Source organism: Miniopterus schreibersii, assembly GCF_964146895.1.
Source record: "Miniopterus schreibersii genome assembly, chromosome: 13".
Lineage (NCBI taxonomy): Eukaryota > Metazoa > Chordata > Mammalia > Chiroptera > Miniopteridae > Miniopterus > Miniopterus schreibersii.
This window is the reverse complement of record NC_138113.1, coordinates 50,727,021-50,752,672: the sequence shown is the minus strand read 5'-3', so window position 1 is coordinate 50,752,672 and position 25,652 is coordinate 50,727,021. Positions and strand designations below refer to the sequence as shown.

The window sequence follows — 25,652 nt, the reverse complement described above, 5'->3', positions numbered from 1 at the left end:
TCTTTAGAATGTGAGAAAAGCTGCTGCTGGCTAGACCTCACAGGAAGCTAGAGCCAGCGGGGAGCACCTGACAGCAGGCGCAGCACAGCCTGGGCGACAAAGGGAGGTAACACCTCTGGGCGGCTGAGGCAGCTGCTCCCTCCACTCCAGGCCAAGGATATCAGGTCACCCTGCCCCCATACACTCTGCCAGGCCCGAGCGACCACTGCTGCCTCGGAGGAATCAACCCTAACAAGGATCATGGAACAGCCACCGGGGCAGGCCTCTGAGCAAGGATCCCAGCCTGTTCACCTCGCAGATGGGTTTTGCTTGGTCTACACGGGGACCCTCTTTCCCTCATTCCCTGTCTACCTCATGTACTTGCCTCTGTCTTACCCACCCCTGAGCCTACGAGTTTAGCAACCCGTCCTGGCAGGGCACGGAGAGATTCAGAGATGCTCCAGGATCTTCTCACATGGCTGGGAAAACAGGACAAATGCACACGCCAAGGGGGCTGGGCAGCCGGACCCAACTACGGGCAGACGCTGTATTGCAAAGTGGAGTTTAGACATCTTCTCCCACTGTGGTCACGATGAAGGGTGTGTGCAGGGAGGTGCTGGAAGAGGGGGGTCAGGAGCAGCTAGGGGAGGGTTCCCAGTGGGGAAGGTTTGCAGAGCTGGGCTGCATGCCACACGCAGGGGACCTCTGAGGTGTGTGCTGGGGAGTGAGGGTGATGGCACAAAGCCAGGAACGGTGGTGGGGGTGGGAGCTGAAAAGAGGCCCCCATTTGGGAGAAATTCTGAAGGCTGTAAAAACTCACGCAGAGTGTAAGTCAAAGGATTCAAAGGAAGGCCGTCTCGCCCTGGCCGAGTGGCTCAGTTGGTTAGAGAGTTAACCCAATATGGCAAGGTTGTGGGTTTCATGCCCCGTCGGGGCACGTACAAGAAACCGATGAATGCCTAAATAAGCAAAACAACAAATCAATGTTTCTCTCTCTCTCTCAAATCAATTTTAAAAAAACAAAGGAAGGGCGCTGTGAAGCTTCAGAGTATCTTAGAGACACAGGGAAGTCGTGAGAAGGCTGCTGGGGGAGGCATGTGAGAAGTTGGGAGGCTTGGCTTTAAATGTGTTACATTTGCCGGAATTTGTAACTGTGGACCGGGAGGTGGACATGGTGATCTAGGGCAGCATCGGATTAGGTGAGACTCCAGGGGAGATGTGGAGACAGACACCGCGGTGGGAAGGGAGGAGGGGCTGGGAGGAGCCTGAGTGGAGCTGGACAGGGGCCAGCACGCAAGACAACCTTAAGAAAGAGGCCTGCCAGCATTTTCTACTCAGAGGCTGCAGGAAGAACAGAGCAGAGCAAGGGCTGGGGCTGGAGCTGGGGGAGCTAGAGGTGACGGGGGTTTCAGCAGGTGGGGACAACATACACATGTCAGGGTCAAGAAGGGCGGGGAAGGAAGGTAATGGGTATAGACATTATCTCAAGGGTGTGGGGCAGGTAGGTGTGACAGTGGGAATGAAAGGAAGCTCGTGATGTTCGAAGGCAGAGGAAGGAACACAGCTGTGGGAGAGCACTGCCTCTGCCAAGGAGACGGGAAAATGAAGAGAAAGGGCCGGACGACGTGGATGGGGGATGGAGATGCTGCTCTTGGGTTTCACAGCGGGCACAGCCCTCACCCTTCTGTCTCGTGTCAGGTCCTGGGCCGCCACTGTGGTCCTCAATCCCGCAGTGAGGCAGCAGGGGGAAGTCAGGCTGTTGGCCAGACTGGGCACATCTGGGACCCGAAGCACCAGCCAGTTCTATGCTATGGAGTCCGTTCTCCTCTTCTGGTCAAAGGGCCCCCTCAAAACTGGTAGCTAGAAATCGTCCAGAGGGTCATAAACCTTAGTGACGCCCTGTGATGGCTCCTGTTTTAGGTGCCCAGGCAGGCACAAGCAGACAGACTGGAAGTGAAAGTGGGTAACCCAGAGGAAGGGAGGGCGAGGACTGGGTTAATTGCCAGAGTTCTTGGCAGCAAGCGCTCAGCCAGGCTTCGCTGAGATGCTGAGAAACTACAGATTTAAATTTGTGAGCAGGTCTGTGTCTTCAGGGTCTGGTTACCGACGCTGGCCCCATAGCAACCACCATGCCTAGGCCTGTGGAGGGAGGAACGTCAACAGCCAGGAGATGACTGTGAGGGTGACCTCACTGAGGCAGCAAGCACGCACCCTGGGGGTGGAGGCTCGGGAAGGGGGTGCTGGCAGCTGGGCTGGAAGCTGCTCTGGAGTGTGAGCGCGGGAAGGGGATGGATGGAGTAAGGAAAGCGGGCTTCATGGAGTTGGGAGGGGCCCTGTGAAGGGAGAGACAGGTTAGTGCAGGAAAGGCAAGAACCAAGGGGAAGGGAAGGAAAAGCCTTTCCCTCTGAGAGAGGTGTTCTAGAAGAAGGCATTGCTATCACAGGAGAGGACGGCTCCACACATGGCCCCTGGAGCCCTTCCAGTGGGACACCATGTGGGTGGAGGTGGAACACAATACTGGTGATCCTGACCCTGTGTGCACCTAGGCTAACGTGTGTGTCTGTGTCTTAGTTTTTAACAAAAAAGCTTAAAAAGTACAAAAAAAAATTAAATAAAAAAAGCTTATAAGGATATAAAGAAAAAACATTTTTGTACAGCTGTACAATGTGTTTGTGTCTTAAGCTGCGTTATTACAAAAGAATTGAAAAATGTAAAAGTTTATAAAGTTAAAAAGTTATAGTATGCTAAGGCTAATTATTAAAGAAAGAAAAATAATTTTTATAAATCTAGTTTAGCCTAAGTGTGCTGTGTGTATAAAGTCCAGTCATGTCCTAGCCCTTCACATTCACTCACCACTCGTTCACTGACTCACCCAGAGCAACTTCTGGTCCTAAAAGCTCCATTCATGGAAAGTGCCCTATACAGGCATCCCAATTTTTATCTGTTATGTTGCATTTTATTGTACTTTTTCTACTTTTTTTGGTTAACCCTCACCCTAGGGTATTTTTTCCATTGATTTTTAGAGAGTGGAAAGGGGGGGGAGGGAGAGAGAGAGAGAGAAACATCGATGTGAGAGAGACACATCATTTGGTTGCCTGCTGCAGGCGCTCTGACTGGGGCCATGGAATGAACCTGCAACCCAGGTACATGCCCTTGACTCAAAATTGAACCCAAGACCCTTCAGTCTGTGCATGAACGCTCTAAGCACTGACCAACACCAGCCAAGGGCTTTTCTGCCTTTAGATACACAAATACCATTATGTTACAGTTGCCTAGGGTATTCAGTACAGTAACATGCTAAAGGTTTATAGCCCAGGAGCAATAGGCTACACCATACAGCCCAGGAGTGTAGTAGGCTGTACCATGCATGTTTGTGTAAGCTCATTCTGTGATGTTCATACATGACAAAATAACCTAATGACACATTTCTCAGAACATATTTGTCGTTAAGCATGACCGTAATTGCTTCTCATTCTGCAATGTGCATGTGAATCACACGGGGACCTGGTCAAAGTGCAGCTTCTGTTTCAGTAGGTCTGGACGGGGCCTGAGATTCTGCAAGCTCCCTTGTTGCTGGCCGGCAGACCACACTTTGAGCAGCAAGGCCCTAGGCAGATGCAAGAGGGTCCCCATCATTGGAAACAGATTTCCCCACTGAAAATGAAGATATTGGAATGTGCTCAGAACCGCATCACCCATGAGGCAGTTCCCAATAGCTGAAGCCCCTCTTTGAGCCCCCAAACACCTATATTTTGGGGCCTGCAAAGTTAAAGTTCAGGTCCAGATTCTGGTGACTCTCCCAGGGCAGCTTTTCCTCCAGCTTTGCCCATCAAACCCTGGGGAGCTCTCCCCAGAGAACTTCCTCCAGCTGAGGATTCAGATGAGTGAGGGGCTCTGAACTGGCTGGGGGTGTCCTGTGGAGAACAGGTGGCTCTGCAGCGTGGATGGACTGTGGTGCTCGTGTCCTGGCACAATCCCTTGTGCTCTAGAAGTGTTTGCTGGGACAGTGAATGATAAATAAGGATGTCCTGGAAGATGAGCTGTGTGGCTGTGGCTGTGGCTGGATACAGGAGTGGGTGGTCTGGTTGGAGTGGAAAGTTGACTTTGCCTCCTTGGTGGTGATGTTCATGGCTGGTCCTCAGTGTGAAATTCCAGGTGGAAGGAGTTTGTGTTTTGTGAGGGCATGGGCTGGTCAATCTTGTTGATCCATCAAACCCATAGCAGACTATTTGTTGAATGAATGAATGAATGAATGAAGAGCTAGGCAAGTGCCTGAAGTTGTTATCCTCTACCTACTCCTTGGGCTGGCTGTGGGAATGACTCATGTCCTGCTGCCCACTCACTTTCTCAGTCAAAAACCACATGTCCTAGGGTGTGGTGGCAGTGAGCTGACCCCTCCCTGCTTCTGCCACAGGATCTTCATTACATAGAGTTCCTGAGTTTCCAGCAAGTTGCCTCTCTTCCCTGCTTTCCTGCTATGCTCTGAGAACCAGGGCCTGGAGAAAACAGGGTCTCAGTTTAGGTCTCCAGAGAGTTCATCCTGAAGAAGTGTTCAGGAACACTGGGCTGTCCTGAAGCTGGCTCAGAGGGGATCAGAGACGTCGGGAGTTCCAAACTCTAAGAGCTGTGCTTCTGTCCCTTCTTTCTTGGTCCAGCGCCACATCACACCCAAATTTGTGAATTCAAAACCAAAGGGAAGGGACCAAGGGATGAGTAGTCAGGGAGGAGGCACATAAAGTCTGGGGAGGGGGGTGGGCCAACCCCGGATGCCTTGTGTTGGCGGAGGAACAGACCAGTTTGCCTGGCACAACCAAAATCCAGCTCTTTTTTGCTGTGGGACGCTGGCCTGAAACCACTCCAACCAGTGAGTCTCCGCATCACAGCTTGGCTGTCTGGGTGCTTGAAAGCACCCTCCCCCTATACGCCCTCTCTGTCTGGAAATTTCAGTGGACCTTGTGGGGGCAGAGCCATGGATGCTGGGTGCCCAGTTCTGTTTGAAGGGGAGTGAAGAAACATTTGAAAACAGAGGCTCGCCACACCCAGAGCTGGTGGGAAAGGGTGACGGTGATGGAAATATGTAGTCCTTGAGACATTATTTTGAACCTACTGCCTGTAGGATTTGAGCACAGGTGGGTGCAAGACAGATATCCTTTCTTGAGAAGTCTCAACAGAACAGCTTCCAGTAACTCTAAGACATGATCAGGCCACTGCGTCAACTTTACTTCTGAAGAGAGCATGTGCCCTGGCATCCTGCCTCTTCTTACTGGGAAACTGGAACCAATCTTGGAGTCAGGTCTCCTAGAAATGCCCTTTTCTATTCTGGCAGGGTTTGAGGAGGCTTAAAATACAGGCTGTAAAAGCAACAGAGTTAATAAAAAAAAAAAATAAGAAGGTTAAGAAGAAATAAATGTGTTAACCTAAGTGCAAATAAGAGTTAACACCCAAGGGCATCACATTTGCCTCTGTACTTATTGACACCCAGGGGAAAAGTGCTTAGAAACTTGAACTTTGTTAGGTTTCTCACTGGTTTAAAGGTTGCTTCATTGTCTATGACTCGGTTTCTTTGCCTATAAAACAAGGTAAAAATACATCATCAGAGGTATGGTGAGAAAGTCACAAGGTGATACAAACAGACCACTTGAAACAATGCCAGGCACAGTAGGCATTCAATTGCATCATAGATAAGTTTCTACCTCATTCATCTGGGACTGTAGCCAAGTGGAGGGCAGGGGTGGGCAGAGAGGAGGTGGTTCTCCTCTACTCAAAGGCTCCTGCCTTCTCCTCCCTGAATATTCTCTCTCCCCCCCCCCATCCCTGCTCCCATCACGTCCTAACGGACAGCCTCTGAATTGCCTTTGATCCTGGTCTGGCTCCACAGCATTCCCATCCCCAATCTGGAGCAAAGTATGCTTTTAAACATTGCTTCTGGAACTTGCTTTACAGGCAGCCCTTCAGAACATGACTAGCATACTTTCTTAGTCTTTGACTACAAGCTACGTGACAACCAAAGCAATTGAAACATTTGTTTAAAGCCTACATGTTAATTAAAAATTAAATTATTTCATTCTAGCTGCCAAAAATACGAGGGGCATTAAAATCACAAGGGGCTCAGCTGTAGTCACATGACTAGTGAGTAGCAGAGCAGGTGGCCCGGCTTTAGTCTATGTGTTTAATCACTAGACCAATGGCCTCACTGAGGTGTTAGAGAGTGTGTGCCAACACCTTGATTCTAACAGACAAACATGCCCTTAGGATCTCTGTCTTCTTTCCCGTGACCAGCCATGAGGTCAGAACCCAGCATCACTGTGTGTGAACTGGTGGTCCTCACACTTCCTCTTTCTTTGCACTTTTAAGGTACTGTAACTTCTCTCCACAGGCAGGACCCACCTTTCCCCCCTTAGGTGCGGCTGTTAGGACCCACCTCCAATCCTCACTTCCCCTTTTGGCCCGGTTGGTTAGAGGCACTCTGATTTGTCCCAGGAGGAAGGATCAGATCATTCCAGAGCCTGAAGACATGGGACACAATTCACCTGTAATGCAAGGGGATTCCTGTTGAATCTCTCACTCCCTTAAACCCACCCAAGTGGCCTGGACCGTGCTCTGGCCTGTGTGGATATTCCAATGGCTGCCCCATTGCCTCACACAGAGGTTGTCCAGCAAGTGTTTGCCAACTTAAGGAACTAATACCACAGACAGGCAAGAAGTACACTTGTGGACAGATGCAAAACACAGCGGGAATAGTTCTAGGCAATTTCCTTATAAATGTTTTGAAAATTGTTTTAAACGGGCAGAACTCTAAGGACCTTTAACAGGGGAGTCCTTTTATTCAAGTTTTTCATGACCTTGAAATGAAGTAAGGGTGGAGGGACAGGGGTGGATGCCAGAATTACATCTGAATTGCCCTCCCAGGGTCAGTGATCCCAGACATGTCTTTTTTCAGGCATGACCTTGGGCCCTGGAGCTTTGTAAATTACTCCTATAACTCCATGGCAAGTAGGTCAGAGGATGCTCAGGTGGAGTTTAAGCCTCCATGGATGGCGCAGACACAGCAATGACTGAGATTTACAGTGTCTTTGCTCCTGCTCTTCACTGCGTGGCCACTAGAGATGGCAAAACGGGGCGGGGCGCGGGTGGGGGGGGGGCTGTAGATCATTCTCAGCCTGGTCGGTCTTTCTGGGTGGAATTCTTTACTCTCACTCCAACCCTGACAAGAGACCAGGCCTTACCCTCCCACGGCATGACTGGTTGTAGGACGCAATGCCACCCAACGTGCAGAGCCGATTTTATGAACGTGAAAACCCCACTACAGACCATGGAGGGTCCAGAAGTCAATTGATCTTCCGGGCTGGGATGTAAAGAGAACATGTCCTTCCATTCTTTTCTACAGCCGAAAACAGGTATATTCAGGGAAAAAGTGAAAACGGGAATTTGCATTCACTGAACGCCCCGAGTTCTAGTCACACCCCTACACGGTGACCCTGAATTTCCGCCACAAGGCGGGCGCCGGTCGCTAAACAAGTCAAGTCCCGGAGGGCGCAATGGGCTGCCTTGGGCTGGCTCGCGGTGACGCAGTGCAGGGACAGGCGCAGGGACAGGCGCAGGGACAGGACCCCGCAGCGGGGCCCTCCCCGCCCCCACCCCGCGCACCGCCGCAGCGCAGAAATCACCGGCTTCCGCGGGGGTCGCTGACCCGGAGGGTCCTGGCGTCCCCCGTTCCCTCTCGGGGGCCGCTCGGTTCTCGTCACTGTCCACTCTGCCTCCACTTGGTGCGTGACTGCGGGAGAGCGAGGCCCACGCGTGAGCTCGTCCCTCCCCCGGGGGGCAGCGCCATTCTGACCGGGGGCATCCCAGGGGGCGACAACGCGCAAGACCCGGGTCCGCAGCGTCACCGGCCAGATGTGGCGCCCGGACGCAGCGGGTACCAGATGCGCTCCAAGTGTGGCCTGGGGTGCGGCCCGCTCGGTAAATCGGGGCTCGCGGGAGAAGACAGGAACGACCGAGATCGCGGCCTCTGCAGCCCCGCAGACGACGCCCGCTGTCACCAGGCTGCGAGGCCGGAGGAGGTGGAAACCCGCCGGCGGGGCAGCTCGTCTCCTCCCCGCGAGATCAGCAGCCTGGGGGGGCGTGGCCTCCGGAGCGCGACCGGCCAATGAACGCCGTCGTCGGGCTTTCCCGCTGGGCCCACCAGGTAGGCGGGCGTGCGTCACCGGGGGCGGAGATCCAAGCCGGCGCGCGCGCGCTCGCAGCGGGTCACGTGGGCCCGCGCCGGCTATAAAAGGCGGCGGTGCGGGTGCCATCAGAGTGATGGCTGCCTGCGATCGCTGCCAGTGTCTCCTTCTCGGATGCTGAGCCACTGCGCTGCTTCCCGGAGGTCCCATCCCCGCCGGCCTTGTGCTCGCCGCCCCCGCTCGGCCCTCGTCTCCAGTGGTGAGTGGGGCGCCGCGGTGAAGGCCGCTTTCTCTCGGGGCGGGATTCGTCGCGTGCTGCCCCACCCCCTCCTGCCCGCGGCCTTTTTGGCGGCCGGGGCGGCGCGCGGGAGCGGCCAGTTTCCCAGTCCGCAGAGGGCGCGCGTGGGCGGGCGTGGGAAGGGGCCCGCCACGTGCTCGCCGCGCGCCCTGCCGGGGGTGGTGGGCAGCGGGCGTTGGGCGCGCGCCATCGTGGTTCCGTGTCCCCCCAGGATGAACCTGTGTCCCCGCGCGTCCCCGCCATGGCCTTCCGCGCCGCGCCGCTAGCCCCCCGGAGCCCGAGGCGTCCCGGACTGCAGATGCCCGCGCGCAGCGTATAGCAGTGACCGGCCCGGTGTCTGCCGCAGTTTACAGTATTTAATTTTATATAATATATATTATTTATTAGAGCGTCTGTGATACCTCATACTCATTCTGTTTACACGCCTGAAAGCCGCGCAGTAGTTCTTGTTAAGGCCGCTGCTCTGGGGATGGCGTCCACCGCGGCCACGCTGATGGCCAGCACCATGGCCACGCTGATGGCCAGCACCGTGGCCACGGCCACCGGCCCGCTAGTGGAGTACCTGTGGATGCTGATCCTGGGCTTCGTCATCGCCTTCGTGCTGGCCTTCTCCGTGGGCGCCAATGACGTAGCGAATTCGTTCGGCACGGCTGTGGGCTCCGGAGTGGTGACCCTGAAGCAGGCCTGCATCCTAGCTAGCATCTTTGAGACGGTGGGCTCCGTCCTGCTGGGGGCCAAAGTGAGTGAGACCATCAGGAAGGGCCTGATCGACGTGGAGATGTACAACTCGACCCAGCATCTGCTGATGGCCGGCTCGGTCAGTGCCATGTTTGGTAAGTTCTGTGATATATTGTCCCCTGCGTGTTGGGTGAGCAAATGCCTTTCCTTTACCTTTCACGTGACTTCCTTCAGACTGTACTGCGTACATGATGGGATTTTGCCATTTACTAAATAAAACTTGACTGTGTTTCAGGTTCCGCTGTGTGGCAACTAGTGGCTTCGTTTTTGAAGCTTCCCATTTCTGGAACCCATTGTATTGTTGGTGCGACCATTGGTTTCTCCCTTGTGGCACAAGGGCAGGAAGGTGTCAAGTGGTCTGAACTGGTAAAAGTTGGTATGTTTAATTTAGAATGACTTCTTTAAGTTTTATTCTCGTCATGTTCTGTGGCATTATGTATGGGAGTATATTGTGTAAAAGGGAGGGTCAGACTAAAGTTCTGAAAACAATACTAAAATTTAAAGTGTGTTTTGGTTCCTGATTTTCATTAGTTGACATTTGTTCTTAATGTGTTCTATTCTAGTGATGTCTTGGTTTGTTTCTCCGCTGCTTTCTGGTATCATGTCTGGAATTTTATTCTTCCTTGTTCGGACATTCATCCTCCGTAAGGTAATTTTTCTCTCCTTTTTTGACCTTTAATGGGTCACACTCAGTGGTACTCAAACCAGTAGCATTCTTGCAGATGTGGTTGGTGTGTAGGAAAGTTGAAAAATTCTTTTTTCTGTACACCTTTTGTATGTTGCTAAGTTCTCTGAGAGAAGCAAGCTTTTAATACCAAAGAAGGTGTTCAGGAGGGAAAATTGAATGAGCGCTGTGGTGTGCCAAGAAATAGGAGAGACTGGGAGTGGAAAATTAGGGAAATATATTTAGGGTGGCTTTGTCTAACTGTATACAGATTACAACTTTAAAGCATCATTATGTAGACTGTTTTGAATTGTGAGCTTGGGGTTTAACAAGTCGCAGTGTTCCCTGTGTCTTTTTCTTAGCGCCACTTTAATGGAGTAGTTTGGGTCTATGTAGTTAATTCAGTAGAGCTGATTATCATAACCTGTATATAAGCTTCTTGATGGAGACTGTACTTCTCACAGTGACTAAATTCTAATTTCTTAGAGTAGTTAAAAAGAACCAGTAAAGAGTTTTTGTTTTGTTTTTCTTGTCCAGAAAAAAAATCCAAAGAGCCATTTAATTTCCTGTCCACTTGAAAATCCCTTTTCAGGGACCTGATAGCATTTCTTTTATCAAGAAGTCTGATGCTGGCTCCAAAGTGGACAACAAGGGGTGTTGTCATTGGACTGAGTTACAGTAAGAATAAATGCATTTTTCCAAGGAAACAAAGTTGTCTTTTTTCTGAGGTGAATGGCTCTTAACTGTCCATTGTCAATTCTTAAAAATGCTTCTAAACTGTAGAAGTCTGAGTGAAGGGAGATAGGTAGCTTAGTCCCCAGGGGTAAGAATATGTTCAGACCTGCTTGTTTGGTCTAGTTCTAGGCTTCACTAGGGAAGGATTTGTACCCCTTCTCTAAAGAAACTCTGGTAAAGTGATTCCTGATTGCTGTTTCCCATGGCATTAGTATGCAGAATAAAGCAGTTTAGTACTTTGAAAACTTGAAACATTTGTAGCCTGGAATAATTTGAGAGTAAACAGTTCATTGATATTAACTGTCTCAGAGTTTGGTATTGTTTATACAGCAAGCTGGTATGACTACACCCACCATCCACTTCCCTTAACTGTCTCATCTGACAATGTGATGCTTAGATTGGAGGCTTACCAGTAGTCCCAGACCAGATGTTTTAGTAGCATTATTAGAGTCACACATATTCTTTACAACAGAGGAACCAGAATTGATAGAATACTTCATTGGGGATTCCTCCTTATGTAAAGGTTTACACTGGGTGTCTGTTGATAATTGGGAAGCAGATGTATCTGATTCTGGAGGGGTTTTGTGGGTCTCTGGACAAAACAAACTTGTTTTCTCTATGGGAAATGGTGGTGCTCTGAGGTGCAGAGAGAGATTTTTGAGGTGTCAGAACTCATTTGAGGAATGCATGCCAGGTAGTTTTATCCCAGTTATTGAGAGCTTTAATTAATTAGATATAATAACTGCTTTTGAAAAAAAATAGTTTTTATTTATTTTTGAGAGGAAGGGAAAGGGAGGGAGGGAGGGAGGGGGAGAGAGAGAAAGAGAGAAAGAAAGAAACATCAATGATGAGAAACATTGATTGGGTGACTCCTGCACTCCCCCTACTGGGGACTGAGCCTGCAACCCGGGCATGTTTCCTGACTGGGAATGGAACCAGGAGGGACCTCTCAGTGCATGGGATGATACTCAACCAACTGAGCCACACCGGCCAGGGCTATATTAACATTTTAACTCTATATTCCTTGTATGGGTATGAGGATAGATATGATCAAGAATGAGTGAAACAGTGTTTAAAACAATATTACTTTGAGGATCTTTCTTACCCCCCCTTGGGGGGGGGAACACTAGCTCTTACACATACACTCTGTGTCTAGTCTCTCACTAACATGAGTTTTCAGGTAATGAGTGAATATTTCTGGTTAGTTAGGTTTTAAATCTCAAGAAAGCATCCTTACACAAGTAACTTTTGGGGGTCCTGGCTGTTGAATCTTCCAACTTAAGTTGTAGTTTTGGGAATTGACATTGAAATTACTTTTTAAAAAGTTTCTGTTCTCTGAATGTCTGTTCCAAGAGCATTGAGTAGTCTAGTAGGAAAAAGCAGAATGGAGGTGAGGTACTTCTGTTAAGGACTGGGGCAGTAAACTGGAACAGGGGAAGGGAAGGGGGTTTTTCCTGTTGAGTAAATTCTAGTTAAAGAAAATGGGTCTTTCAGCATTCTCCCTTCTATTAGGAATCACATTGAATATATCTAGGACATCTTTTCAAACTCAGAGGAACCTTTTATCTTTAGACAAGAGCTTACTGGAACATTCAGTATGTAAAACATGAACTCTTTTGGTTGAAGACGGGTTATGGAGACACCTTTCTCATCCCGTGTAAATGGATGATAAGCCACATTATTTCCAGGTAAAGTTTTAAGGGAATGTTAGATGGGTCATATGGTAATAAGCATTTCATAAAATTGTTAGCCCTGGTTAGTTCTTGGGAGTGACTGAAGGGTCTGGAGTAGAAGGGAGAAATAGATTGCTCAGGTTTTTTCCTTTTTCCTGGACTCTGTGAACCTTGACTTTTTAAAACCATGAGCCTGCTATTTCATAATAAACTACTATTAGTAGTGTCTTTCGTTCCCTATTTGATTCCTAGATAACATATAATTGTTTAACTTGAAATATGTAATTGAGCTATACAGAAAAATAAATACATGGGCTACTTCCTCTTTGACCAATACAGTTTGCTTTGATAACAAAATACCAAATATTATTTGAAAATCTGTTAAGAGAAGTCCCTACTTAAGTCTCTAGGACCCTATGGGTTTTGATTGGGAGGGGGGTGGTATGTTTTTTTCAAACCATGGATAGTTCTTAAAAGAAAAATGTACATATGCCTCAAGTTCATAACCTATTGACTGCCCTTGGGGTGTGTCCCACCTTGTTGAGTTGCTCAACAGTCCCTAGGTTCTTTAGGTTATTTATTGTTTTTATTTTGGCTCTCTGTACATAGGGGAACTCAAGAGTGCTTCTCAGTGAGGGCCTGTTTCTACTGATCTGGAGTGGCACCTTTGCTTTCTCTTGTTTCGTTGATTTTAAGCCACTGCCTCCCCCTTCCCAGTGTACTGGTTATTCTGGAAGCTTTAGGATTACTTTTGGGTTTTACCCTCTGTCTCTTCCCAAGATTTTTCATTGGATTGTGATCAAGATAGCAGTAAACCTTCAGGCTAACATTTTCATAGGTGTGCTTTCCCACGTATTCAAATTAATGCTCTCATTCTTTAAGTGTTTGACTTCGGTGTTTTACTGTAGAACTAATACACATTTGTTGGAAGTGGAACTCCTCTTGTGTCCAGTAACACTGGCCTCTCTGCTGTTCTTAAACATTTTAAGTTTTTTGCCTCAGGGCCTTTGTACTTGCTGACATTGGTGTCTGGAATGTTCTCTGCCTCCCTCCCTCCCGTCCCCCCCCCAGCCAGGTAGCCGGATCCTTCTGTACCCCTAGGTGTATACATGGTTGTTGACTCACATATGTGTCTTTGCTCTGCTGATTCTTACTCCCACCCCCCTCCCCAAATTAAAATGTACTCCTCCTTCCATCACTGCTCCCTTACCCTTCTTTATTTTTGTTCATAGCATTTGTTAGTACTTGACGTTTTTCTGTGCTAGAATATAAATGTCAGTTTTGTGAGGGCAGGAACTTTGTCTCATTCATTTCTGTATTTCAGTGCCCAGAATAATGCTTGGCACAGTCTGTTGGATGAGGTGTAATCTAGTGCTTGATTGGTTTTTATGTTAGCACTTGGGTAAATCATTAATGATGGTGTATTTATCAGATGTCTAGATAAGGTGGTGGTTATAGGTATATTATACTACATATTATATTTTTAAGGAATATTTGCAGGTATCAAGTCAGGTAAGAAAAGTCCTAACATCTCAAGGTCTGTTTCTTGACCCCTCTGACAAATGTCTAGTACACCTTCAGGTGTATGCTCAGATTTACGTCTGGAAAGAGGTACCTTGGAACTGATTTTTCAGGACATTACCTACCAGTCACTGATATAGGTAGTCTTGTTAAAAACTGGGAAAACAAACAAACACAACAAACAAAAACAAAAAAACAAACGAACTTAAATTCAGGTAGATGTAGATCAGCCTTGATGAACTAACTTCCAGGAACAGACGTAGGAAAAGCCCAGCTGGGCTTGGGAACTACTGTGAACAAACAGTTACTGGCACTGGAATTCCTTAACCTGCCCTATAGACATGGGTTACTTTTCAGCTTTTAAGGTATTGATCTAAATGTTTTACAGGCAGATCCAGTTCCTAATGGTTTGCGAGCTTTGCCAGTTTTCTATGCTTGCACGATTGGAATAAACCTGTTTTCCATCATGTATACTGGAGCACCTTGTAAGTACATATCAAAATATTTAGATGTGAATTTAAAGTTGTTTACAAAACTTGCATTAAATGCCCAATTTACCCCTTTTTGCTTTACAGGGCTGAAATCTCCTAGAAGGTGGCTGGCCTGCACCCATTTCAGAAGGCTGCAGGCTAGTGTATGCTGAGTTAACCTAGATAGTTTTTCAACCAGAGAGACCTGCTCAGATTTTAAATCACTACAGACCTTTACTCTTTAGTCTTCACAGGACCCAAGATAATATGGTCTTCTCCCTCCCTTTCTCCTATCTATGCTAAAAATACTGGCATTGGTACTGGCCACAGCTGCTGGCTGCTAAAGAGGCCTTAGTTATGTCTGGTCTTCAGTAATCAGCCATTAGCACTGGTTTGCTGGATATTCTCATTTTTCTCTCCCAAATGGAGCTACTTTGGTTTCTAAGTACTAAATTTACTCCCCTGAACCTGCTTGAATGAGAAGAGTTGGGATGTTTAACACCTGGTCTAAGTGCACGTGGAAGAAGAAGTCATGCAGCTAAGAGGAAAAGTAATTTGTGAGAATGTAAAAATTGAAATGTTACTTTATGTTGGGGTAGGGCAATTATGGATTAAATTATGCATGTTTAATTTAGCAACTGAAAAAGATTGACAACTTGTAACTTGTCGGGCAGGGCTGTACCTGCCTTGATCAGCTTAGTTGTGCTGTCTAGGTTCATTCTGCATGAGAGTCTTTGACCATTAAGTCAGTGCTCTTGATCTTTTGACTGATGCACTGGAAGAAATACATGTACGGTGTTGCCCAGAACACACGTGCATATAGCGAGGAGAGAGGAAAGGGAACTGGAATAGTATTTGGAGTAGTATGTGACCTTACTGTGTGCTGTGCACTCATATTTTCAAATATTCTTTTTTTAAAAATACTTGTGGCCCACTTAGTTGATTTCATTTCTGACTAATGTAATTACCTCACTGAAGTAATGTCAGTATTCAAAAGTAGAGTTAGCTAAGTATTTTTAACAGTTGTCTTTATTCTTGTAATAGTTGGGAGGAAATGACAACTTCATGAGAATATTGATCTTCCTTAGAGCATACGAAACCCCTTAGCCAAATGCTGCAGGCAAAGAAAAGATTGCATGTATTATTTTCATTGTTTTAAGTTGGGTGCTTCATGCTAACCTAAGAAGTTTCCAAGAGGCTCTATGCACTGGTGCTTTATGTAGCAGCAGCAGAGCTCGTAGTTCAGTGAAATTTAGAAACTTACAGTTTCAGTCATTTTTGAAAAGGGAACTTGGATATTTTTGTTCTGACATTTTTGGATCATTAACAAAAAAGTCTCATTTCCACTTTTTGACTTGGAATGTGAGCAGATTTAAATTGTGATGGAGATTGATTGGATTTCATGTATATTTTAGTTTGTGTGACTTAACTACACATCGAGCTTGATAGTAGGAATTAAAATGAAAAGATTTATAGTCACTATAAAACTTGCGTTTTGAAGGGTCCTCAATTTATATATGATTTTTTAAATAGTAATTGTTTTTGAGGCGGCAGTAGAATTTTCACTTTATAAGTAATTTAATTCCTAATAAGCAAAAGAAAGCAGAACAACCATAAGTAACTAGGCTCTTCTTGGACAAACAAAATCATAACGTCTTTTTATGCTTAAATTAGGTTCTATGGTGTTCTGCTTCTGTCATCAATAATATACTAGAGGCTTGGAGCCTGTTGACAGTTCAGTGATAAGCAGATGGTGACTAATATTAATGATCCCTGAGCCTTATGAAAAAGTAGACAAGTTGAGAGTGAAACTCCCACTGAACTATTTTCCTTTTGTGAGGGACCCCTTTGAACTGTTTGTTATCTTTTGATAGATAATATCCCTGTCTTCTATATCTTAGTTTGATGAATTTAAGAGAGAACCTTGTTTTAAAGGGGTTTGCAGGAAGGTAGTACAATGGCTGTGATAACTCCACAGAGAGTTATATCAATGCACATGTGATTACAGGTACCTTCCTATGGAATGTGCACAGCCACCATCTGGAGGCTGGGGAGTAGGGTGATTCAGTTTTTTTTCATAACGAGTTTTAGATTCTCAGAGTATAGTACTCTCCATCATTGCCTAAGGCAAAGAAAGGGAAAAGGCTAGTTTGTGAAGGCGCTTGGGAGACGTCAGTCTAGCAGGCATTTAAAGTGGGCCGGGCTGGTGTGGGTTTCAGATGACAACTGGATTTTCTTCCCAAGTCTGTACAGCCACGAGCACAGTAGATCCTGTGGACCTAAAGCTGGCAGCTGCTGTGAGGGTGATGGGCTGGCTTGGGGAACCCGAGTTCCCGCAGGAGGGTTACACACTGTTGCAAGGGCTGTAGCCCTGGGGTTTTCAAGATGCACCATTTTATCTCCTAGTGCTGGGCTTTGACAAACTTCCTCTGTGGGGCACCATCCTCATCTCGGTGGGTTGTGCAGTTCTCTGTGCCCTTATCGTCTGGTTCTTTGTATGTCCCAGGATGAAGAGGAAAATTGACCGTAAGTAACACATTGTAGCAGAAAATTTAATTTGTAATGTTGTGCTTATTTCTTTTTGTTTGGCCACCTATAAAAATCCACTGTTTGGATAGATTGACAGTCAGAAATTTTAAATAAATACTTGAGGATGTGGGTTTATCATCCAAAGTATGTTCTTACTGACCTAAAATGACATGAGACTGGTCAGAAGGAATGTTGGACCTATGCTCTGGACACAAGCTGGGAATTTAATCTATTATTTTACTACTGTACTTTGACCAGTTATCAGTGATGATAGACAAATACAAACATCGTAGCCCACATTGAGAATACTTAAGGACACTTAAGTGTTTTAATGAAAAATAACCGTCAGGTACAAAATGCTTTCATAGAGGAAACATTTACCCTAATTACTTCTGTATATAATTTCATATTTAGACATTCAAAGCTATGGCTAACGTATATGTCTGACTTTACGGTTCTCAGAATTGTAGCACAAATTGTGGAGGTGAACATTTCCAAGTGTCATTTAGGCATCATTTAGGCCATTACTACATGAGTGTTGTAATTAAACGCTAAATAAATTTTGGTATCAGTCTTAAGTCTTGTATTCCTTTCTTTATTGGTGGAGCTCTGTAGTCCTCCTCTGCCCTTTTCAGTTGCAAATGCTTGCTTAGTGATGTAGCTTGTTCTCTGGAAGGGAGGCAGCCCAGGCTGCAGTGGCCTTGAGAAGCAGTGCTGTGTCATGCGGCTGCACTGAGGCGCCTGCGCACAGTGGGAGCGAGGCTCTTGGTACTTGCTGACCTCGTTTCCCCTCAGTCTGGGAGATGATGATACAAGTCTCACTATTGTTTTATGTCCTAGTCTGTAGCTTGACTGATGCCTAAATGAGCATGTAAACTCTGGGCAGGATAGGCAGAAAATATCCCTACCTGGTTGTGGAATTTAGAATCTTAGGCACATCTCTGTTTTATAGAAGTGGAAATTAAAGTTGTCATCTTTAGTTACCTGCACTGAGCTGTGTTGCTTTGCTTGAACTCATGGAGGGAATTTTGGGGGAATTTGTTCTTTAAAAACACGAACTAGATGCAATCCGAATTTCAATCCTTTGCCAGCCTTGGCTTGAGTTACCTTTCACTACAGAACAGGTCGACAGGGAGCTAAGTATGGTTTACGTGTAAAGGATGTTAAAGAACAAGACACAGCAGAGCCCACAAAGCCTTCGCTGTCTGATCCTTTACCGAAGACTTTGCAACCCCTGATACTGAGTGTCCTGCATTGCTGGCTTCCTCCCAAGAAGTAGATGGGATATGGCAGATACAACAGACAGGAAGATTATTATGAATTTTTACTGAAGTTTACATGTTACTTTGAGATGGATTTTTTTGAGGTGGGGAAAGGGGAGATGTGGAAGAAATTGGTTTGGTCACAACCAAACAAAAACTCCTCCTCTTCTAGGAGAAATAAAGTCTAGTCCTTCGGAAAGCCCCTTAATGGAAAAAAAGAATAGCTTGAAAGAAGACCATGAAGAAGCAAAGTTGTCTCTTGGTGACATTGAAATCAGGGGTCCCATTTCTGAGGTGGGGCCTGCCACCGCGCCCCTGAGGGCTGTGGTGGAAGAGAGGACTGTCTCCTTCAAGCTGGGAGACCTGGAGGAAGCACCTGAGCGAGAACGCCTTCCCAGTGTGGACTTGAAAGAGGAAACCAGCCTGGATGGTGCCATGAACGGTGAGTGGAATTTCTTCGGTGAGGAAATAGTTTCACTTTTCTGCTGGTGCCGAGGCTCACTGTTGCATCCTGATGCTCTTTGTATTGAGTGTTACCTTTTGGTCTTGGCCAGGTGCAGTGCAGCTGCCTAACGGGAACCTTGTTCAGTTCAGCCAGGCCGTCAGTAACCAGATCAACTCCAGTGGCCACTACCAATATCACACCGTGCACAAAGACTCCGGCTTGTACAAAGAGCTGCTGCACAAGCTGCATCTTGCCAAGGTGGGCGACTGCATGGGCGACTCTGGTGACAAACCCCTTAGGCGCAACAATAGCTACACTTCCTATACCATGGCAATCTGTGGCATGCCTCTGGATTCATTCCGTGCCAAAGAAGGTGAGCAGAAAGGTGAGGAGATGGAGAAGCTGACATGGCCGAATGCGGACAGCAAGAAGCGAATTCGAATGGACAGTTACACCAGCTACTGCAATGCTGTGTCTGACATTCACTCGGCCTCCGAGATGGACATGAGCGTCAAGGCAGAGATGGGTCTGGGTGACAGAAAAGGAAGTAGTAGCTCTCTAGAAGAATGGAATGACCAGGATAAGCCAGAAGTGTCTCTCCTCTTCCAGTTCCTGCAGATCCTCACAGCCTGCTTTGGCTCATTTGCCCATGGTGGCAACGATGTCAGGTTGGTGACTTTGAATCTTAGCATGGCTCATTCTTTTTTAAAACTGCTTAGATTTTTATAAGGCTGTGCTGTGGCTGTGGTGCTCATACCATCTGTGGGACTCTAAATATCTAGGTAGAATGAGGTAATAGTTGTTGATATAATAAAACAAGCAGGAAATTCTTTCCTTTGGAGAGATTTCTGTGGATGATAAACACAGGTACTGTTCAGAGAAGCATTTTTGTTTATGGAGATGGGACCCTTTGATAATAAATTTTGGGATGTAAGATTTATTATCATTGCTTTGTGGGATTAGTTTGTAGGCCATTGGCTTTAATTCTGTGGTTCATAAACTTGGAGCCCAGAGTTGTAGGCTCCTTATGGGAAGACAGGCCCCACATACATGGTGCCCCTCAGATCAGCTCTCCTCTCCTTTTCTTGTGTTTGTGGGTTCCTTTCATTTCCTGTGAAACAGACCTGTTTGCTAAGTGAGCTTCAAGCTTCACTCAAGACAACTAGTAAGTTACTCATAAACTTCAGCTTGTCAATTCTGCCTGAAAAGTTATCTTTGCCTTCATTTTTTTTTTAGCAATGCCATTGGCCCTCTGGTTGCCCTGTATCTGGTTTATGAAACAGGAGATGTGTCTTCAAAAGTAGCAACCCCATTATGGCTTCTGCTGTACGGTGGTGTTGGGATCTGTATTGGTCTGTGGGTCTGGGGAAGGAGAGTCATCCAGACCATGGGCAAAGATCTGACGCCCATCACACCCTCCAGGTAAGCTGAAAAGGCGGGTCTCTTTCCTGAGGTACACAGAGCTGTGGTGTTGCCACATGAATCACTCATTAGCTAAAGTGACCTAGTTTGTATAAGTTCTTGTTCTCACTGTTGCTGTGAACTTTTTAGATTTTACTTATTGTCTGGCCCTTAAACTTAATTTTGGTAAAATGTTTATTCAGTTCCAGTGGTCTCACAACAGAATAACTTTTTCTGAGGAAGATAGGTGTGCTAAGAGTGAATTGCTGTGTATACTCAGCCTTTGTTTTATTTGGGACCCAAGACCGACATCTACCAAATTCTCAAAAGTATAAATGTTGTTACCCAGCTTCCAGAAAACCTTATAACCTCAAATGTTAGAAGAGAGAGAATTCCCATGGCCTGACTGAAAGTAGATTTTAAGAGTTCTTGCCAATTAAAGAGGTCCATGGAGGCTTTGTCACTGAGTGGGGCACAGCAAGATGGCATTAACTTTGAGGTAGTGTTAGCTTATCAAAAATAAGCTTCATTCTTGACAAGGCACCTTATCTTCATGTGTCCACAGTGGCTTCAGTATTGAACTGGCATCTGCCCTCACTGTGGTAATTGCATCCAACATTGGCCTTCCCATCAGTACAACGCATTGTAAAGTAAGTATAATGTCACGTGCTGTGTCATTTGAATGATTTGGGTAGTATGTAGGCTTTTTTTTTTTTCCTTCTGTACTTTGGTTTAGAAAGTGTTATGCAATGGAATCTTGAAGAGTTGCAGGTTTAGGACATATGTCAAGAATGTAAAGGCTTACCATTTTATAACTTCTTGTGCCTGTTACTCTTATTTAACCAGATAATATGTATTCTCCCCAAGTGTAGACCTGACTCTGAGAGGCCTGCTGGAAGGTTGAAGGGCAGTTTAGAGCCTGTCAGGACTGAACCTCTAAGAAACCTTTTGAGCCCTAAGGTTGCTTGGTGAACATGTAGTAACTGCAGGGAAAAGGAGAATCGATTCCCTAAGGGAGGAGTGTAGTTGGCTCATCATGGAGCCTGTGAGTCACCCTTTTCTTCAGAATCTCGCCATGTGATCAGATGTTAGGTCTAATAGCCTCCCTCTAGAGAGCGATCTTTGGAAAACCTGCAACTTAAAAGTAACTTATAAAGCGGCTAATTATTATTAGTGCAGTTATTAGATTCCTGTAGCCTAGAATGGAAAAGAAGTGTTCTTTTCCTATCATATTTTAGCCTAGTTAACAAACTTAATGGTTGGGTTTTTATATTGCCTTCATTCTCCCACGAGTAATTTCAGCCTGTTACACACCAGCTTTCACGGGCTGTCTAGTTCAGCAGTCTGGGGCTCCTTACCTACTTTAGCTCATGTGTCTCTTTACCAGAGTCCCATTGGCACTGAGTAACCAGTTCCGCTGCCTGTTTCTCTCCTAGGTGGGCTCTGTTGTGTCCGTTGGCTGGCTCCGATCTAAAAAGGCTGTTGACTGGCGACTTTTTCGCAACATTTTCATGGCCTGGTTTGTCACAGTCCCCATTTCTGGCGTAATCAGCGCAGCTATCATGGCGTTCTTCAAATATGTCATCCTCTGAGCAGGAAGCTATTTGAGATGAGAATCATGCCAGTATTTGGGCCACCGTAGCATCCCTGCTCCTCTGAATGATTACAGTGTTACAGAAGACCCAGGACAATCTTTTAAAGTTTGGGAGCTGTGGGAGGAAGTATTACTTGTGCTACAATTGCTTTTGTGCTAAATATGACTTGTCTCAAAATTAGCTATTTAAATAGCCAGGTTTCCACTGGTTCCTATTGGCTGTGACTTCATGTACATATTTATCTACTTTTTGTACCCGGCTTCAATTCCATTATGTTTTAATGTCTCTGAAGATAACTTGTGATTTTTTTTTTTTTTTTTAAACACCATTCAGAGCCATTTGACAGAGTGTGCTCTGCTTGGTGATATCACCAGCTTCTGCCTGAACACGCACAGGGACTTAACAAAAACGTATCTGAAGCTTCCCTTATAGTCTCTTAGACAAATAGTCATTTGCACTCTGCCCTCCTGTTGGCACTGGCAGGTTCTGCTGGCATTTGTGGGGACTTGTGAAGGGAAGAGGTTCTTGGGCACAGTGAGAGTTTAAATTAGTAACTTCTCTGCAAGCAATTGGCTGACTTACTGCTCTGAAGAAGTAGGAAGAAATGCCTCTCTCTGGCAGTCGTTTCATTAAGATTTCTGGCAGTGTGGGATGGATGAATGAAGTGGAGTGTGAGCTATGGGCAAGTTAGATGGGACAGCCTTCCATGTTCATCTGTCTACCTCTTAACTGAATAAAAAAGCCTACAGTTTTTAGAAAATTTGTTCTCCTGGTTTTTGTTCATATGTGAAGCATCGGGACTCCTGATTGGTTGACCTTACACCATTAACAAGTGACACGTACACCCAGTGTCAGGTTCCTCTTCCTCCCTGTATGGTTCCTGTGATCTCACTATACACAATGTCCTCCACGGGGACTATTGGAAGTGTAGACATTTTCCCTTTAAAAAATCAAGAAAAAAAATTTCCAACTACAGTTAACAGTCAATATTGTATTAATTTTTGGTGTATGCGGTTTTTTCTTTTAACAGCATAGCCTAGACGTTTTCACATTGGCACATACAGGTCTATTCACTGTTTTTAACACCCACAAAATTTCCTGTTTGAATGGAGTATTTTATGATTGTTTCTAGCTTTGTTATTACAAAGAATGCTCAGATGAGTGGGCGTGTGTGTGTGTGTGTGTGTGTGTGTGTGTGTGTGGTGTGTGTGTGTGTGTGTGTGTGTGTGTGTGTGTGTGTGTGGTGAGCTCAACTTCATTTAAAAATCTTCAGTGTTGGGTTCCTGACCATTCTCTCTTTTACCCTTGGCCAGAATAGTTAATGGAAAGTTTGCAAAGCAACACTTAGGTTGATGTTTTCTGCCCCAGAGCTAGTTTTTGGAAGATAATTTTTGGCAACCAGACTGTAACACAAGGATAAGGCTCTGCCTGACTTGTGCCTGAGGGATTAGACTACTGGTTGGGTGCTCGCCATGGTCACTGAGAACTCGGCAGGCCCTGCACTGAGCTCTTGATGCACATTTAGCCCTTGAGACCTGCAGCAGGTCTCACCCTTACTTTACAGATGATGAAAGGGGCCTAGAAAACGTCTATGTCTTTCACAATTCATGTTAACAAAGAGGAGTTTTAGCCTTTGGGGCTGGCTGGAAGTGGCCTTGTGGCTTTATCTGAGGAAGGAGGCGGGACTGCGGTAAAGGGGAACCGGGTGCTACGCCCTGAACTGAGGCTTCTGGAGGAGATGCTCTGAGTTTGGTACTGGCCTCCTCTCCTGGAGCCCTGTGACCTTACATATCCAGACCCTGTCTGCCCTGGGATTAAATAGAGAGTAGTAACTCTCAACAGTTCCTGTGGCTCAGGAAAGGACAGTTGGGAAAAAACCAAGGATATGAAGGGCACCTAGATCTGGGGAAGGGGCGCCCCAGGAATGAGGAAGAGACCAGAGGAAGTGTTTCCACATTGAATGTTATCTGTCATAGCCAGGGACACATGCTGGTGGGAACCTTCACCTATTTTCTTTGGGTACAGGTGCTCCCTTTTTATAATGCAAAATAAAAACAAAAATATTTGTTTTTAAATCAAGGTTGTATGTGTGGGTGTACAGGAGTCAGGTGATTCGATAGGCTGGTCACAGCAGGTCTGCCACCCGTTTTTGGCTTTCCTAAGGCATCGGCTTTCAGCCCTGGTTCCTCCTGTACCTCAGTGATGTTTAGTTCAATCTTCCCTTTTACATACGTAGACCCTAACCTCCCACCACCGCTGTGTAATTGGGTCTTGATTTTGGTAAGATCAATAGTCTGAGTATTTAAGAAGTAGTGCTGAGCTGCTGAGTCATACAGCAACTAGACTGTGATCACTTTCCCTGACATTTTGTTGTGTTTTGTGTGTTTTTTTTGGTTCTTGTCACTAACTCATCTCAAAACTCCACCAGCTGTCTGATTTTGTCTTGGGACCATCACAAGCGACAGGAATGGTCCCCATCTCTTAAAAGGAGCCTCACAGCTTCTAACCTGCCCCAGTCTAGACAAGCTGCACGTCTGCGTCCTGAAATCTTCCTCCTCATCCCATCATTCTGGGGATTTCTCTCAGCTCCTTTGTTAGGCTTCCCATCTCCTGTGGCCCATCTTTCTTTCCTTCTTTCTTTGTTCCGATGTTTAGGGAGAATCCCTCCTGCAGCCCCCTGAGAAAGAGTGTTGGGGAGGAGCCTTTTGAGACCTTGCGTGTCTGAACATGATTTCTTCTTCACACGTAACTGATAATCTGAATATAGAGTCAAGGCTCGAAATAATTCCCCTTTAGAGTGTTGGTGGCACTGCGTTAAGTGCTGCTGTGAAAGCTGGATCCTTTCTGGCGACTTTGCACGAGTGACCCACCTGCCTTGCCCGAAGCTCGTTGGATATTTACTCCTTAGTGTTGGAAACTTGACAGTGAGGTTAGTTTATTTTTCAGCGGACTGAGTAATTCACTCCTTTGAAGCCCAGAAATCCACATCTATATTTAGGAACTTCCTAAATTACTTTGTTATCCCCTCCCTCCCTCCCTCCCTCCCTCCCTCCCTCCCTCCCTCCCTCCCTCCCTCCCTCCCTCCCTCCCTCCCTCCCTCCCTCATTTTTTTAGCTTCCTAAACTATTGAACTAGTCCTCTAATTTCCCAGTTTTTTGCTCAATACATGTTTCTCTGACCTCATCCTTTATGTCCTGTTCCACGGGTGCAATCAATAGCTCTTTTTTGAAAATATTAATGATAATTCTAATTTGTTAAAATACTTCCTATTTTTCGCTCTGGCTTTTTGCTTTGGTTGTGCCAGAGGCTTTCCTTGGCTGCTCGGTGCTCTTTGACCATCTCATTTAAGGGCAGACCGAAATGCTGGTGAGAAGCTCAGTGTACGGGGGGGGGGGCACTGGGGCACTGTGGGGCCTTTATCTCAGGCAGTGCTGCTCACCGAGTTCCCTGCCTTTTGTTCCCTGCACCCCAGAATATGTATGTGGCAATATTGAGACTTTTGGCTGTCACAGTTGGGGCATGCTACTGGCCAGAGGTGTTGCTATGCAGGAGCCCCAACAGAAAATTATCCGGTCTAAAATGTCAAAAGTTGAGGTGGAGAAACCCTGGGCTAGGGTGATCTGGTTGACTGTTTCTTGGGGGAATCCCAGGGAAAAGTCAGGTCTAAGTGTGACTCAAAGCTGTGAGGCTGGCAGGGAAGAGGTCACTGTGCAGGGTGGGGCCAAAATAGGCTTATAGTTGCTTATATAGAAAAAAATACAATTAATAATAAGAGAAGAATAAACTGTTTTGCACGCTCACAACTGTAAACCTGTATTTGCCCCACCCTGTATTTCTATCGCCCTGTTTTCAGCACAGGTAGTTCCTGCTTTGTGGCTCCAACATGCACGAATTCTGTACCACCATCAGGGTACATGCCCCAGTCCCCCCGCAGCGTGGCTGATGTCAGTTGCTGCGGGACATTAACAATAAGCATGTGCATGACGTACTGGCTCCAATGCTAGCTCTTCAGTCCAGAAAGCACATTTACAGAACAGACGCACGTCAGCATCAGTAACCTACTAGGTCACCTCTCTCAAAGTCTGTTGGTGACTGGCTGCTGCGCATCTGTTACTCTGTTCACTCACAGATGACAGAGCTTTTGTGGTGTCGCCTCCTAGGCTCCTAGCAGTAG

At 46.4% G+C, this 25,652-nt stretch overlaps 1 protein-coding gene and 1 long non-coding RNA gene across 3 annotated transcripts; one reads left to right on the top strand and one right to left on the bottom strand.

Annotated features, from left to right (window-relative positions):
* Positions 1–2,920: 2,920 nt before the first annotated feature.
* Positions 2,921–8,087, bottom strand: LOC308566124. Its single transcript, XR_014000129.1, has 3 exons — positions 7,291–8,087; positions 6,401–6,509; positions 2,921–5,330 (listed from the first exon to the last, which is right to left on the bottom strand). It is a non-coding gene; the product is annotated as an uncharacterized lncRNA (long non-coding RNA).
* Positions 8,088–8,256: 169 nt separating this feature from the next.
* Positions 8,257–22,238, top strand: SLC20A1 (solute carrier family 20 member 1). 2 transcript variants are annotated; one of them, XM_081156293.1, is made up of 11 exons: positions 8,257–8,406; positions 8,657–9,278; positions 9,419–9,559; positions 9,747–9,832; positions 14,165–14,261; positions 16,653–16,772; positions 18,210–18,479; positions 18,592–19,150; positions 19,719–19,904; positions 20,449–20,533; positions 21,320–22,238. In XM_081156293.1, the coding sequence occupies exons 2-11, from the start codon at positions 8,915–8,917 to the stop codon at positions 21,473–21,475; spliced, it is 2,064 nt and encodes a 687-aa protein (XP_081012419.1). In that variant the 5' UTR covers positions 8,257–8,406; positions 8,657–8,914; the 3' UTR covers positions 21,476–22,238. The 2 variants fall into 2 exon arrangements, with proteins under 2 accessions (XP_081012419.1, XP_081012420.1); XM_081156294.1 differs by lacking the exons at positions 8,257–8,406; positions 16,653–16,772; positions 18,210–18,479; ... (2 more) ...; positions 20,449–20,533; positions 21,320–22,238 and adding an exon at positions 14,352–14,510 and having other exon boundaries at positions 8,820–9,278.
* The last annotated feature ends 3,414 nt before the right edge of the window (positions 22,239–25,652 follow it).